The sequence below is a fragment of the Blennius ocellaris genome, assembly GCF_963422515.1.
Source record: "Blennius ocellaris genome assembly, chromosome: 16".
NCBI lineage: Eukaryota > Metazoa > Chordata > Actinopteri > Blenniiformes > Blenniidae > Blennius > Blennius ocellaris.
Genome location: NC_137665.1, coordinates 24,170,329 through 24,186,874, shown reverse-complemented (window position 1 = coordinate 24,186,874; position 16,546 = coordinate 24,170,329). Strand labels below are relative to the sequence as shown.

The window sequence follows — 16,546 nt, the reverse complement described above, 5'->3', positions numbered from 1 at the left end:
GAGCTGTTTTCTCATGCTTCTATTTGGAAACCACATCATTTTGTTGGAACACAAACAGACACCTTCTCAGTTGAGATCCAACAGGACAGGAGATAAATGATCACCAAGCATTAATAAAGCCTTCATATTCATTCCAAACAAGCCCATGCTGGTGCCGTCACAAGTCCTCCAGAAAGTCTAAAAGGCCACATTAGAAAGAGAGACAGAGACATCGCATTGGAGGACAGTAGTGGGACAAATATTCATGATTCAATAAGCAGACAGCAGCTCCACCAACACCAAACTATTTGTCCTGAAGGTGGATGAAGACACTTTAAAACACTGGTTGGAATCCTGCCTGGTCTTCGCTACACCTTCTTCTCCAGGGACTGGAGCGACAAATCCTCCTTGATCAGGCGTCATGAAGACATCTGAGTGGAAAACGGCTGCTTAACGTACAAGATGTGGTTTTGGTGCAGTGCCAGGTGGTTTGTTAATGACAGTGTTGGTTTCACACGCCAGGGTTACAGGCCAATTACAATTTGCCTCACGTTAAATACATCCGACACTCATGCAGGCGGCCTGTGTGACCAGTAATACCTCAAAACTGCTCCTGGTCAAGTCCTCATCACTTTAGAATGCTGAGAAAAAATCCTAGTGATGGAATGTTGCTTTAACTGGATAGAGTCGTCTTAAACGCCACTGTTTCTAGAAAGAGTGTGTGTTTTTTTTGGTCTACAAAAAAATGAATTAGAAGACCCTGAAAAGTAACAAATTATACCTTTAAAGTGGAAAACAATTCAAGTTCTTACTGTCAGTACACGGTGGGAACAAAACCCACAAGACGACGTTGTCCACCGTCCACCTGCTCAAAGTGAATAGTTCACTGCTCCAGTTCCACCGACTGTGTCCAGAACAATGTTTAACTAACCTGCTGACAACCCTCGCTACTCCTCCATCGCCACTTCCTGCAGTCAGAGCATGATGTGATTGTTTTCTTTCCAACAAGATAAGCATTGTGCGGCAATAGACTTTAGAACTTCTTCATGTATCCGGGGTGGCGAGGAGTAATGTCGCGAGGCTGGAGGAGCTCAATTATGTGTTTAAACCCCACGTTACTCGCCACCGACGGAGGGGCCGGTCGTCCAGGACGATCGGAGCGCTTAGATCCCAGTTTTTAAATGCAGTCCGATAAAATGTGAGTCGTTTTCTTGGCTGATATCTGACCGATATGGATGTCGGATATCTAAAGATGCTTTACATTTAGCCTGACAGTGTCAGGAGGCCTCCTACAGCACCTCCACATTACACCACGGTACAGCCACTGACTGAGACCAGTGTGTAGTTCTAGATACGTTCTAGGTAGATAAGTCAGAACCGGTTCAAGATTCCCAACTCCAGTAGTTGGTTTGACAAAAATCAGGTGAGATGAATGAAGTGTGTGTCATTTGGTACAGAAGTTTGATTTTGATCGTTCTGTATGGAGTTTAGGTTGGAGGGTTGATGGAGAACATGTTGGTGGAGAACATGTGTTGGTGGAGAACATGTGTGTTGGTGGAAAACATGTGTGTTGGTGGAGAACATGTGTTGGTGGAGAACATGTGGGTTGATGGAGAACATGTTGGTGGAGAACATGTGTTGGTGGAGAACATGTGTGTTGGTGGAGAACATGTGTTGGTGGAGAACATGTGTTGGTGGAGAACATGTGTGTTGGTGGAGAACATGTTGGTGGAGAACATGTTGGTTGATGGAGAACATGTGTGTTGGTGGAGAACATGTGTTGGTGGAGAACATGTGTGTTGGTGGAGAACATGTGGGTTGATGGAGAACATGTGGGTTGATGGAGAACGCGTGTTGGTGGAGAACATGTGGGTTGATGGAGAACGTATGTTGGTGGAGAACATGTGGGTTGATGGAGAACATGTTGGTGGAGAACATGTGGGTTGATGGAGAACATGTTGGTGGAGAACATGTGGGTTGATGGAGAACATGTGATGATGGAAAACATGTGATGCTGTAGAACGTGCGTTGATGGAGAATGTGTGGTGCTTGGAGAACATGTGTTGGTGGAGAACATGTGTTGGTGGAGAACATGTGTGTTGATGGAGAACATGTGGGTTGATGGAGAACATGTGCGTTGATGGAGGACGTATGTTGGTGGAGAACGTGTGTTGGTGGAGAACACGTATGTTGGTGGAGAACATGTGGGTTGATGGAGAACGTGTGTTGGTGGAGAACACGTATGTTGGTGGAGAACATGTGTGTTGATGGAGAACATGTGGGTTGATGGAGAACATGTGGGTTGATGGAGAACATGTGGGTTGATGGAGAACGTATGTTGGTGGAGAACATGTGGGTTGATGGAGAACATGTGGGTTGATGGAGAACATGTGGTTTGATGGAGAATGTATGTTGGTGGAGAACATGTGGGTTGATGGAGAACATGTGGGTTGATGGAGAACATGTGGGTTGATGGAGAACGTATGTTGGTGGAGAACGTGTGTTGGTGGAGAACATGTATGTTGGTGGAGAACATGTTGGTGGAGAACATATGGGTTGATGGAGAACATGTTGGTGGAGAACATGTGGTTTGATGGAGAACATGTTGGTGGAGAACGTGTGTTGATGGAGAACATGTGTGTTGATGGAGAATATGTGTGTTGATGGAGAACATGTGTGTTGATGGAGAATATGTGTGTTGATGGAGAACATGTGTGTTGGTGGAGAACATGTATGTTGGTGGAGAACATGTTGATGGAGAACATGTATGTTGGTAGAGAACATGTGTGTTGGTAGAGAACATGTGTGTTGGTGGAGAACATGTGTTGGTGGAGAACATGTGTGTTGGTGGAGAACATGTGTTGATGGAGAACATGTGTGTTGGTGGAGAACATGTGATGATGGAGAACATGTGTGTTGGTGGAGAACATGTGTGTTGAGGAGAACATGTGTTGGTGGAGAACATGTGTGTTGGTGGAGAACGTGTGTTGGTGGAGAACATGTATGTTGGTGGAGAACATGTGTGTTGGTGGAGAATGTGTGTTGGTGGAGAACATGTGTGTTGGTGGAGAACATGTGTTGGTGGAGAACGTGTGTTGGTGGAGAACATGTGTGTTGGTGGAGAACGTGTGTTGGTGGAGAACATGTATGTTGGTGGAGAACATGTGTGTTGGTGGAGAACGTGTGTTGGTGGAGAACGTGTGTGTTGGTGGAGAACATGTGTTGGTGGAGAACATGTTGGTGGAGAACATGTATGTTGGTGGAGAACATGTGTGTTGGTGGAGAACATGTGTGTTGGTGGAGAACATGTATGTTGGTGGAGAACATGTGGGTTGGTGGAGAACATGTGTGTTGGTGGAGAACATGTATGTTGGTGGAGAACGTGTGTTGGTGGAGAACATGTTGGTGGAGAACATGTATGTTGGTGGAGAACATGTGTGTTGGTGGAGAACATGTGTGTTGGTGGAGAACATGTATGTTGGTGGAGAACATGTGGGTTGGTGGAGAACATGTATGTTGGTGGAGAACATGTGTGTTGGTGGAGAACATGTGTGTTGGTGGAGAACATGTATGTTGGTGGAGAACGTGTGTTGGTGGAGAACATGTGTGTTGGTGGAGAACGTGTGTTGGTGGAGAACATGTATGTTGGTGGAGAACATGTGTGTTGGTGGAGAACATGTTGGTGGAGAACATGTGTGTTGGTGGAGAACATGTGTGTTGGTGGAGAACATGTGTGTTGGTGGAGAACGTGTGTTGGTGGAGAACATGTATGTTGGTGGAGAACGTGTGTTGGTGGAGAACATGTGTGTTGGTGGAGAACATGTATGTTGGTGGAGAACATGTGTGTTGGTGGAGAACATGTGTGTTGGTGGAGAACATGTTGATGGAGAACGTGTGTTGGTGGAGAACATGTGTGTTGGTGGAGAACATGTGAGTATCTAGAACACGTCACCTTGTCTTTGAGCTGCTGGCACAGCTGCAGGGAGATGGTGAAGAACACCAGCGTGCCGTTGAGCCAGGGCACCACACACTCCACCTTGTGGACGTGGCTCACCTGGAAGCGGTTGTTGTTCAGTTCACTGCAGGGGGCGAGACCAGGTGTGGATCAGGGTGTGAAGCGTACGGCCCGGCAGAGGGGGAACCTTACATTCACACTGTTTGTAGGAGGAGAACCACACTGACTACAGAACAAACATGAAGGACGTGTGGCGGCGACCAGCGTGAAAGAATTGATCAAACATGGACGGTTTCTCACCAATATTTGTCTGGACTTAACATTTATTTTTATTTCAGTACTCTAGTGACCCCTGACCTCTGACCTCTGACCTCTGAGTTTAAACATGGGATTCAGGACTTACAACATGGCTCCAGGGTTGTGCAGCACCGAGCTCCCGGCTGGTTTGAAGTTCTGCAAAGAACAGTCAGAAGAAGAGTTTGGTCACAGTTTAGTCCCCCCCCCACCACCACCTCCTCCATGCTTTCTGATCTGACCTTGGTGGTGTTCGGGGGCATCGTGTGCAGCTGGTACACCGTCAGGCACAGTTTACTCAGGTTGATGTAGAAGTTGACCATGACGTCCCCGGGATGGGGGGGAACATTTTGTGGAGGAGAAAGGATTTGACTGATTAACACGGCCCGATGAGGAACAATGGTACAGTTTAAAGTCCAGCTGTTTGAAGCCTCTGATATCGAAGCTTATCGAAGTCACTTTATTCAGTCCACCAGCTGATGGAGGTTCTGGGTCCTGGAGGTTCACCCTAGAGGTTCACCCTAGAGGTTCACACTAGAGGTTCACCCTAGAGGTTCACCCTAGAGGTTCACACTAGAGGTTCACACTAGAGGTTCACCCTAGAGGTTCACACTAGAGGTTCACCCTAGAGGTTCACCATAGAGGTTCACACTAGAGGTTCACCCTAGAGGTTCACACTAGAGGTTCACCCTAGAGGTTCACACTAGAGGTTCACCCTAGAGGTTCACCCCAGAGGTTCACACTAGAGGTTCACCCTAGAGGTTCACCATAGAGGTTCACTCTAGAGGTTCACCCTAGAGGTTCACCCTAGAGGTTCACCCTAGAGGTTCACACTAGAGGTTTACACTAGAGGTTCACCCTAGAGGTTCACCCTAGAGGTTCACCCTAGAGGTTCACACTAGAGGTTCACCATAGAGGTTCACACTAGAGGTTCACACTAGAGGTTCACCATAGAGGTTCACCATAGAGGTTCACCCTAGAGGTTCACCCTAGAGGTTCACGCTAGAGGTTCACCCTAGAGGTTCACCATAGAGGTTCACACTAGAGGTTCACCCTAGAGGTTCACCCTAGAGGTTCACCATAGAGGTTCACCCTAGAGGTTCACACTAGAGGTTCACCCTAGAGGTTCACCATAGAGGTTCACCATAGAGGTTCACCCTAGAGGTTCACCCTAGAGGTTCACACTAGAGGTTCACCCTAGATGTTCACACTAGAGGTTCACCATAGAGGTTCACACTAGAGGTTCACCCTAGAGGTTCACCATAGAGGTTCACCCTAGAGGTTCACCATAGAGGTTCACCATAGAGGTTCACCATAGAGGTTCACACTAGAGGTTCACCATAGAGGTTCACACTAGAGGTTCACACTAGAGGTTCACCATAGAGGTTCACCCTAGAGGTTCACCATAGAGGTTCACCATAGAGGTTCACCATAGAGGTTCACCCTAGAGGTTCACCATAGAGGTTCACACTAGAGGTTCATCCTAGAGGTTCACCCTAGAGGTTCACCCTAGAGGTTCACCATAGAGGTTCACCATAGAGGTTCACCCTAGAGGTTCACCATAGAGGTTCACCATAGAGGTTCACCCTAGAGGTTCACCATAGAGGTTCACCATCGAGGTTCACCCTAGAGGTTCACCCTAGAGGTTCACCCTAGAGGTTCACCATAGAGGTTCACACTAGAGGTTCACCATAGAGGTTCACACTAGAGGTTCACACTAGAGGTTTACCCTAGAGGTTCACCCTAGAGGTTCACACTAGAGGTTCACACTAGAGGTTCACCCTAGAGGTTCACCCTAGAGGTTCACCATAGAGGTTCACCATAGAGGTTCACAATAGAGGTTCATCCTAGAGGTTCACCATAGAGGTTCACCCTAGAGGTTCACCATAGAGGTTCACCATAGAGGTTCACACTAGAGGTTCATCCTAGAGGTTCACCCTAGAGGTTCACCCTAGAGGTTCACCCTAGAGGTTCACCATAGAGGTTCACCCTAGAGGTTCACCCTAGAGGTTCACCCTAGAGGTTCACCATAGAGGTTTACCCTAGAGGTTCACCATAGAGGTTCACCATCGAGGTTCACCCTAGAGGTTCACCCTAGAGGTTCACCCTAGAGGTTCACCATAGAGGTTCACCATAGAGGTTCGCCCTAGAGGTTCGCCCTAGAGGTTCACCATAGAGGTTCACCATAGAGGTTCACCCTAGAGGTTCACCCTAGAGGTTCACCATAGAGGTTCACCCTAGAGGTTCACACTAGAGGTTCACCCTAGAGGTTCACACTAGAGGTTCACCCTAGAGGTTCACCATAGAGGTTCACCATAGAGGTTCACCCTAGAGGTTCACCCTAGAGGTTCACCATAGAGGTTCACCATAGAGGTTCACACTAGAGGTTCATCCTAGAGGTTCACCATAGAGGTTCACCCTAGAGGTTCACCATAGAGGTTCACCATAGAGGTTCACACTAGAGGTTCATCCTAGAGGTTCACCCTAGAGGTTCACCATAGAGGTTCACCCTAGAGGTTCACCCTAGAGGTTCACCATAGAGGTTCACCCTAGAGGTTCACCATAGAGGTTCACCATCGAGGTTCACCCTAGAGGTTCACACTAGAGGTTCACCCTAGAGGTTCACCATAGAGGTTCACCATAGAGGTTCACCATCGAGGTTCACCCTAGAGGTTCACCCTAGAGGTTCACCATAGAGGTTCACCATAGAGGTTCACCCTAGAGGTTCACCATAGAGGTTCACCATAGACGTTCACCATAGAGGTTCGCCCTAGAGGTTCGCCCTAGAGGTTCACCATAGAGGTTCACCATAGAGGTTCACCATAGAGGTTCACCCTAGAGGTTCACCCTAGAGGTTCACCATAGAGGTTCACACTAGATGTTCACACTAGAGGTTCACCATAGAGGTTCACACTAGATGTTCACCCTAGAGGTTCACCCTAGAGGTTCACCATAGAGGTTCACTCTAGAGGTTCACCCTAGAGGTTCACCCTAGAGGTTCACACTAGAGGTTCACCCTAGAGGTTCACACTAGAGGTTCACCATAGAGGTTCACCCTAGAGGTTCACCCTAGAGGTTCACCATAGAGGTTCACACTAGATGTTCACACTAGAGGTTCACCATAGAGGTTCACACTAGATGTTCACCCTAGAGGTTCACCCTAGAGGTTCACCATAGAGGTTCACCATAGAGGTTCACCCTAGAGGTTCACCCTAGAGGTTCACCATAGAGGTTCACCCTAGAGGTTCACACTAGAGGTTCACCCTAGAGGTTCACCATAGAGGTTCACTCTAGAGGTTCACCCTAGAGGTTCACCCTAGAGGTTCACACTAGAGGTTCACCCTAGAGGTTCACACTAGAGGTTCACCCTAGAGGTTCACCCTAGAGGTTCACACTAGAGGTTCACCCTAGAGGTTCACCCTAGAGGTTCACACTAGAGGTTCACCCTAGAGGTTCACCCTAGAGGTTCACCCTAGAGGTTCACACTAGAGGTTCACACTAGAGGTTCACCCTAGAGGTTCACACTAGAGGTTCACACTAGAGGGTCACACTAGAGGTGAACCTCTAGGGTGAACAGGAAATCCTTCCTCCCCACAGCAATAAGACTTTTTAACTCTTCTACCTCCGTCAGAGCCTCAATCATCACCACCTGGACTAAATTACATTGATACTTATATTATATCCTATATTTCAGATGGCACATTGCACGTACATATACATATATTTATACATGTGCAAGTACACTATTACCATTGGTACTATTATTATTATTATTACTGATATACATATATATTCTTATTGTTTGTTATTTTATTGCTACCATATTGTTATTGTTATATTCTTGCTACCATTATTAGTAGTACTATACACGAGTATTAAACACTATTACACATTGTTATTATCTGTATTATTGTTATTATTATTATATAATGTGTACTTCTAATGGCTCTGCCACTGCACCTTACTATCTATTTATTTATCTTGCTTTTATCTCCTGCTTATTTCTAAGTGATCATGTTCCGTTCTGTGTTGTACTTCAAGTCTTATCCCCAGATATTTTTATTTTTTATTTTTTACTTTTATTACTATTCTATTGTATTTTATAATATTCGTATGTACCAGATTGCTGCAACAAAACAATTTCCCTTCTGGGATGAATAAAGTAATAATCCATCCATCTATCTATCTATCTATCTATCTATCTATCTATCTATCTATCTATCTATCTATCTATCTATCTATCTATCTATCTATCTATCTATCTATCTATCTATCTATCTATCTATCTATCCATCCATCCATCATCTATCTATCTATCTATCTATCTATCCATCTATCCATCCATCTATCTATCCATCCATCCATCATCTATCTATCTATCTATCTATCTATCCATCTATCCATCCATCTATCCATCCATCTATCCATCATCTATCTATCATCTATCTATCTATCATCTATCTATCTATCTATCATCTATCATCTATCTATCTATCATCAATCTATCTATCTATCTATCATCTATCATCTATCTATCTATCTATCTATCATCTATCTATCTATCTATCATCAATCTATCTATCTATCTATCATCTATCATCTATCTATCTATCTATCTATCTATCTATCATCTATCTATCTATCTATCATCAATCTATCTATCTATCTATCATCTATCATCTATCTATCTATCATCTATCTATCTATCTATCATCTATCAATCTATCTATCTATCATCTATCTATCATCTATCCATCTATCTATCCATCTATCCATCCATCTATCTATCCATCTATCCATCTATCCATCTATCCATCTATCCATCTATCCATCTATCTATCCATCTATCTATCTATCTATCTATCTATCTATCTATCTATCTATCTATCTATCTATCTATCTATCTATCTATCTATCTATCTATCTATCTATCTATCTATCTATCTATCTATCTATCTATCTATCTATCTATCTATCCATCCATCCATCCATCCATCCATCCATCCATCCATCCATCCATCCATCCATCCATCCATCCATCTATCTATCTATCTATCTATCTATCTATCTATCTATCTATCTATCTATCTATCATCTATCTATCTATCTATCTATCTATCTATCTATCTATCATCTATCTATCTATCATCTATCTATCTATCTATCTATCTATCTATCTATCTATCTATCTATCTATCTATCTATCTATCATCTATCTATCCAGGTGCACCGTCCTCGAGGTTCCTGCATGGTTCAGGTCTCTCCAGCTGACGGCTCTGGGATTCTCTTTACTCACTTTTTGGTTTTGTTTTTTTTCCAAACACGATGAGACGCCCACGTTAGATTGAGGCGTGCCGAAGCAGGAGACCTGTAAAACCTCCAGGACCAGGACCAGGACCAGGACCAGGACTGGACGCCCCGCCCCCCCAACCTTCCCGCGTTACCATCAGTCCGCTGGTGGCGAGCTCGGGCAGCGTGAGGGAGGCCGGCGTGGTGAGGCGGTTTCGCGCTCGCGTCAGCTGCAGCATCACAGCGTCCATCAGCTGCAGAAGCAGAAGAGACAGAACTTTAGAGGACAGACACAGAAACCCGGCGGGGGGGACGGGGTCTCCTGCTTACACACACCTTGTTGACCTCAGCGCCCGTCTTGAAGTGGTCGCTGTCGTCATGGCTGCTGAGGAGCAGCAGAGCCTGGTTCACGTGGTTCCTGGCATCCTGGATCTGATCCAGAAACAACAGTCAGTGGGTGTTGGGCCGGGTCCCTGCAGTAGCCACGCTTCAAGGCCCTCAAATATTTGGTCTTTCAACTGAACATTAACCAACTTGTATATCACCAGGGAGGGAGGGAGGAGCTCTGGAACTGGAAATGGCCTTTGAGCAAAACGTGCATCAGGAACTACCGCCGGTTAAAGTTCTGCGAGGGTTTGCTCGAAGACACTCGGCTCTTTTCTAACATGACCCGAAACTAAACCAACACATTTATGTGATCTTCTCGGGGAATTCAAGAGAAACCTGACGGAGTGCTGTGAAAAGTGAAAAATGATGCGGCAATAAGCCTGTCAAGCCTTAAAAATCCACAGAATGGTAGCTGTCGTCATTGTATTATCCACAGGGATCATAGCGCGTGAAAAACGTAGTGGCTTCTAGTCCAGACATTACGGTATCTACCAACATTACCGTCTAAGAAGCACCATTCTTTGCCGTTTTAGGTTCAAATTCAGCTTTAATCCAGCTGAGAGTGTTTTTACTTAAACCATGTTTGTACGAAGTAAAGAATGGAGGAACTATACTGGGGGGGGGACGGGGGGCGGGGGGGGGGGACGTTCGGGGACGCATTAATTAATTCTGACCAAGGGCGGTTTTGAATGTCATTTTTGCCAATCTAGTGTTTTTAGATCAGCCTCTGTCAGTTTTCAGATTTTTACTTAAAAAAATGTTTTTTAAATGACATGGCGGCCGGATTAGATTGTCTGGCGGGCCGCTTCTGGCCCCCGGGCCACATGTTTGACACCCCTGGTCTAGAGGATAGAAGTGGTTGATTATCAGTTGTGACAAGGTGTGTAACAATCAGTTTAATTTCAATTGAAGTTTTTAAGACTGTAAAAAAAGACGGCAGATAAAATGGCACTGGAGATGAGTAACCGTGGGTTACATGTCGAACAAAGGAGTTCCAGCTGTGACATCATGTCCCCGTGTCTCCCAGCCATGACTCCCAGAGACGTCCAGCAGGACCTGGAGGACCAGTTCAACCACGTGGTCTCCAGGCTGCAGTCCAAACACTTCTTCCAGTCCGACTGGGACGTGGCTTCCTGCGCCGTCTTCTTCATCTTTGTGGGTGAGCTGCAGCTTCACTGCAGGGAGGGACTCTTCCCCTTTGTTTTTCTTTCTTTCTTTGTTTTGTCCTTCAGCGCTCTGCTGCTCGTGGCAGACAAATTGCAATTTAAATATCTTCTCCGACTGCACGCAAAACACCGTCGCGTCTCCAGAAGACAAGTCTTCTGTCGTCTTCTAATTCTTTACGTTTTGATTCAACAGGACGACAAACAACTTTAAGGAAACAAATTGGTTCTTTTCTTTTTTTCTGTCCAGTCGTGTCAGCATTCATTTCTTTATATCAACACAATGATGAAGTTTAGTCACTTTTCTTCTGAAAGTCTTTAATCACGCAGGTTATCCTAATTGTGGCGCTGAAATAAATATAATGAAACCATTACATTTTTTTTCCCCCATCAGTTGTGGGATCATAAGTAAAATAAGACGGTTCAGGTTGTTTATTTTATTCATTTTTATTTTTTTATGACATAATTTCTCCCCCAGCTTTTGTACATGATCTCAATTAAAGCCACATTTAATCTCAAATGCACAATATAATCATGTAAATAAACAATATAAACTGATGACAAAATCACCAGCAGAGCTGCTCATGTAAATGTTTGCTTCAGGTGAGAGGATGCTTTTTCTCAGCATCTGGGTGTGATCACACATCTGTGTGTGTGTGTGTGTGTGTGTGTGTGTGTGTGTGTGTGTGTGTGTGTGTGTGTGTGTGTGTGTGTGTGTGTGTGTGTGTGTGTGTGTGTGTGTGTGTGTGTGTGATGCTACGACACTCGGATGTGTGTGAGGCGGCTCCTGGGCGGAGTCGCAAGGCCTTCCTGACAACGACTGCGGTGGTTACACACCCACACACACACACACACACACCCCACATGGAAAGAACCTATATAAACATATATGTTTTAATATAGGTTTTGATATAGGTTTGGCATATATGTGACATATATAAAATTGGCCGTTTTCCTATATGTTATGTACATATATGTACATATATGTGTGCGAAAAGAAAGCTTTTGTCAATCTCTAGTTGCAGACGTAACAATCTATACAGTTAACGGAGACCAACGGTTATACACGCACAGACGAACGGACAGAGTCGTTCATCGCAGCCGTAACAGAAAAAAAAAATATATATATATATATATATATATATAAAATATGTACCTACCTGTGCATATAGGTCCATATATGTGCATAAAATATAGGAAAATGGCCAATTTTATATATGTCACATATATTCAAAACCTATATCAAAACCTATATTAAAACATATATGTTTATATAGGTTCTGTCCATGTGGGACTTTCCATATATGCAGCATATATGTACATATATGCAACATATATATGCAGCATTAATGTGCATATATGCAGCATATATATTGTCATATATGTGCATATATGTGCATATATACAGCATATATATTGTCATATATGTGCATATATGCTGCATATAGGTTTCATATATGTGCATATATCCTCATATAGGTTCTTTCCATGTGGGACAGAGGTGGAGGCGTGCAGAGTGATAGCTGTGGTTTCTACGTCTCATTTGGTTTTCCAACTGTCTTCAAACCAGCGCCTGTCAGCCGCGGCCCTCGGTGTGTTTTGGGAGGATTTGAATAACTGCAATTCTCAAAAATGGTTTTTCACTTCACGTTTTGTTAGGGAACGAACGCACGCACACACACACACACACGCGCGCACACAGTGAGATGTCCAGATTCTGTTGCATTATGGGTGTTTTTAACTCTCTGGCAGCACGGCTTTGAGGTTAGTTGATGTGAATTCCAAAAAAATTAAAAAATCTTCTGTGTGATTTGCGACGATAAAAGGGTAAAGGAGTCGGATTAAAAAAGTTACGCTTCTTCCTTTAAACCCCCCCCCCCCCCCCCCCCCCCCCCCTTTTCAACATGTAACACACATGTAAAAACTGGAGTGTGTGTGTCGAGTGATGACTGATTACTCATTTAGATGAGTGTATTTTGTTCCAATGTTTGTTTCTCTTTCTATTCTTGTACATGTTTGGAAATAAATAAATAAAGAGGTTTGATAGCAATGAGGCTGTTATCTTTCTCAGCAGCATCACGACCTCTCAGCTCGGGTCTCAGTGTTTTGTTTTGTCCGCTAAAAAAACTACATCTGTTTTGGTTTTGAAATTTGAATTAAAATAAGTCCATAACTACTAAACCCAACCCTGCTGCAGATCCTTGTACTCACAGTATTACAATGGATAACGGTGTCATATTTGAATGTTTTTTTTTCTTAAATAACGGCGTGTGACGACGCTGGTTATGTATAAAGAATTATTAGAAAACAAGGAAATCTTTTGTAAAAGCAGGTGTTCAGAAGCAGTGAGTAACCCTATATAGTCACATTTACGTGATTTTTGTAAGAAGGCAGGCCCTCCGTTTTATTCGGGGACCAATACAAATGAGCGCCAAAGACTACGGCCGTGATTCAGAAAAGTTGCTTTTTCCCCCCCTGCTTAACAGAATCGTTGCTTTTCTACAAATTTCCACCTTGGGAGTGGTTTTCAAAAAGTTTCAAGCACCATACAACGCTAATATTTCTGTATTTTACCTGAAAATGCCTAAATCAAGGGATTTAATTAAGATACTTATGTTTAATAACAGAGAAATCTATTTTTACATAAACGATCAAAGAGGATCATTGCAGAAAAATGAGGCACTTGCTTGATTAAAGGTAAAAAAAAACCAGAAACGTTTGTGCAACGTACTTTTATCGAAAACTACTGTGATTACTTGCCTCCTCAACAGCAGGTTTTTTTATGTGACACTTAAAAGGAATAAACACAAAAGCTGAACAAAGGGTAACATTTTTAAAAGGTATGCAACTTTAATTCCATTAAAATGAGAAAAGTGTGAGTTCCACCTGCGACAATGAAGTGAAAAGAGCCACGTGAACGTGGAGCAGACGTGTGATATTTATCGTCTCGCGTTTCCCCGCCGTTGCACATCGACACACATGCGACCCAGATGCAGCGTATTGGAGAATCTGTCTCCTCTCACGCCGTTTCATTGTCTCTTTCAATCGGGTCACACGTTGGACGTCATCGCAGCCTCTTCCTCCCTTGTTTCTCCTCCTGGAAAACACAGAGGGAAGTTTTCCCCGGGCGGAGATCCCGGATCTCGTATCACCGACACGTATGGACGCTGGTAACCCTCGTCCTTCAGGTCGCGGTGAAGTCACACAACTCTAAATGGGATTTTGTACCTGATAAGTCAATTTGTACTTCATATTAAATATTAGTGCTTGGTATAATGGGAATGAACATTTTGCAAGTGATCGTTGATTCATGCATGTTTGTGTTGTTGGCTGCTTTACGCCTGCCGGGCCACGAGTCATTGTACCTTGTACTGATGAGAAGAGATTTTAACGGCGCCGCTCTGAGACGTCTTCAAGGTCTCTGGAGGAATATCTTATCTTATAGCGTTCTTACCTTCTCAGCTCACATAGAAGCATACTTACACACACACACACACACAAACACTAGTATTAACCTTGCTTTGTTGTATCATGGAATAAGAATGTAACCGCCCACTTCAACGTTGGGAATAAAAGCGGGCAGCAGAGGGAAGAACGGCGCAGATTGATGAACGAGCTGTGACTTCACTCTCTGCCCTTGCGCAAGAATCTTGATTGTTTGGACTATTATTGCTCTCGATACTGGGGTTGTCTCTTTTCTCTCATTCTGGCAGGTTTTTCACCTCACAGTACCCAAACACCATCACACAATGGAGACGAGAGACGCTTCCTGTGAACAATGAGAGGGTCACACTGTGGTTAGCGGCTGAAGACTGAGCGAACAGCGCCACCCTGTGGCTCTGCTCTGTAATTGGCCCCAAGTGATTCCAAACCTGGTCAGCCCAGCAGATGATACAAGGTCTCTCCAGAGCTGCTCTGCGTTCTCCACAGCAACTCGTCCGTAGCGGCGTGGAGCCACCGGGGGCGGAGTTTACCTCGTGGTCGTCTCCAACCTGCGGCCCTTGGGTCAAACTGGAGAATGGCGCTGGAGGACGTGGCCGAGCCAGCTGCCATGTGCGGCTCTCAACACTTGGTTGGAAACCCGCTGGGGCCACCTGATGCTCTCGTACATACGTGTACAGATACAAGTGTGGCAGTGAAATGCAGCGACTGTCCACTGGTACCAAAGCTAAGTCAATAGCTTCAAGCATTGAGACTCCTTGTGACACTACTGGGTTGGGATTTAAAAGACAACATACAGTACATCGACTTAAAATAACTTTACATTCTCTTCCTACTAAGTTGAAAACAGCACCTGCTAAATGAAAGTTTTTGGTGTTGCTTCATATTCAAACCTATGATATTTATTTTACACTCATTACCATATGATGCAAAACATTTTTTTTTTGTCCTGGAGTTTTTTTTTTTTTGATAGCTAGATTTTCAAATAATTGATGACACGTGTATCTGACGTGTGTTGAGGGTCTGTTGTCCTGCCCAGTGTCCTGCCAAAACCGTAAACAAGCTTTTTCTTTGAACCCACTGTATGTGGGACTGTGTGTTCTCATTCCTCCCTGGTGAACAATTGGAAGCAGCAAGACAGACAGAAAAGTAACAGACCCTTCACATCCTGGGCCTCACACTAGGATAGAGCTCTTTATACCAGTTGGAGTGAATTTGTGGACGGACAACCCTCTTTCACAAAAATGGCTGCAGGCCCAATGGTCAGTCCTGAGTGTGGTTGTGTCGGTGGAGGGGCTCCATCATTATTAGACTGTTCACTGATGCTTTCATATGGCGAAACCACAACTTTTAACCTTTGTTGCCTTTGACTTTGTCTTCCTCTGACAACCCTGTGGACACTGGAGACACAGGGACGTCAACAATTGTCCCAATGTTTTCCTCACAGCAGCACTTTATCTTGAAAATAAGCCAGGAACTAAAATAGTGGGATCCACTGGGGAGTGCAGCTCATGCTGACTCCACTTGACACACAAACTACAATAATACCAAATACAAAAAAGTGAGTTTTTTTTGTTTTTTTTTAATAATAATAAACAAAACCCTTGAGGTTGTGGTCGGGGAAGAGATGGTTTCCTGCAGGGGAACAAAAAGCGAGAGATGATCAATGACTTGAACACTAACAAGACCAGCTTTTATCAATGAGTGTGTCTGAATTCATTCAGCAGCCACTCTCAGAAGTGTCTATTGTTGTAAATATTCTGCATGATATGGCAACAGATTCTCACCTCCTCATCCTGCGACGCGTCTCCAGTTGGTGTGGAGCCTCCCACTGCCTGATGGGAATCTGTTGTCCCGCCGCCTCTCTGACTGATGGGCCAGCCGGCGTTGATTGTTGAGCCTTCTTTGTTCGGCCTGCTCAGCAAGGAGACGGTCCTCAGCTTCACGAAGCTGCTCCACCCGACGTTGTTTCTCCTCCTGGTCATCCAGACGACGATCAATGTTCAGCCGTCGCTGTCTGGCCTGCTCCGCGAGTCGC

General features: G+C 44.5%; 1 protein-coding gene across 1 annotated transcript; it reads right to left on the bottom strand.

Annotated features, from left to right (window-relative positions):
- Positions 1-347: 347 nt before the first annotated feature.
- On the bottom strand, positions 348-10,347 carry LOC308141085 (protein rogdi homolog; the record flags this gene model as incomplete). The annotated part of the gene is made up of 7 exons (XM_080511088.1): positions 348-368; positions 3,932-4,058; positions 4,338-4,387; positions 4,471-4,584; positions 9,673-9,771; positions 9,854-9,949; positions 10,339-10,347. 7 exons carry the CDS (start codon positions 10,345-10,347, stop codon positions 348-350), a joined length of 516 nt encoding a protein of 171 aa, XP_080367214.1.
- Between the last annotated feature and the right edge of the window lie 6,199 nt (positions 10,348-16,546).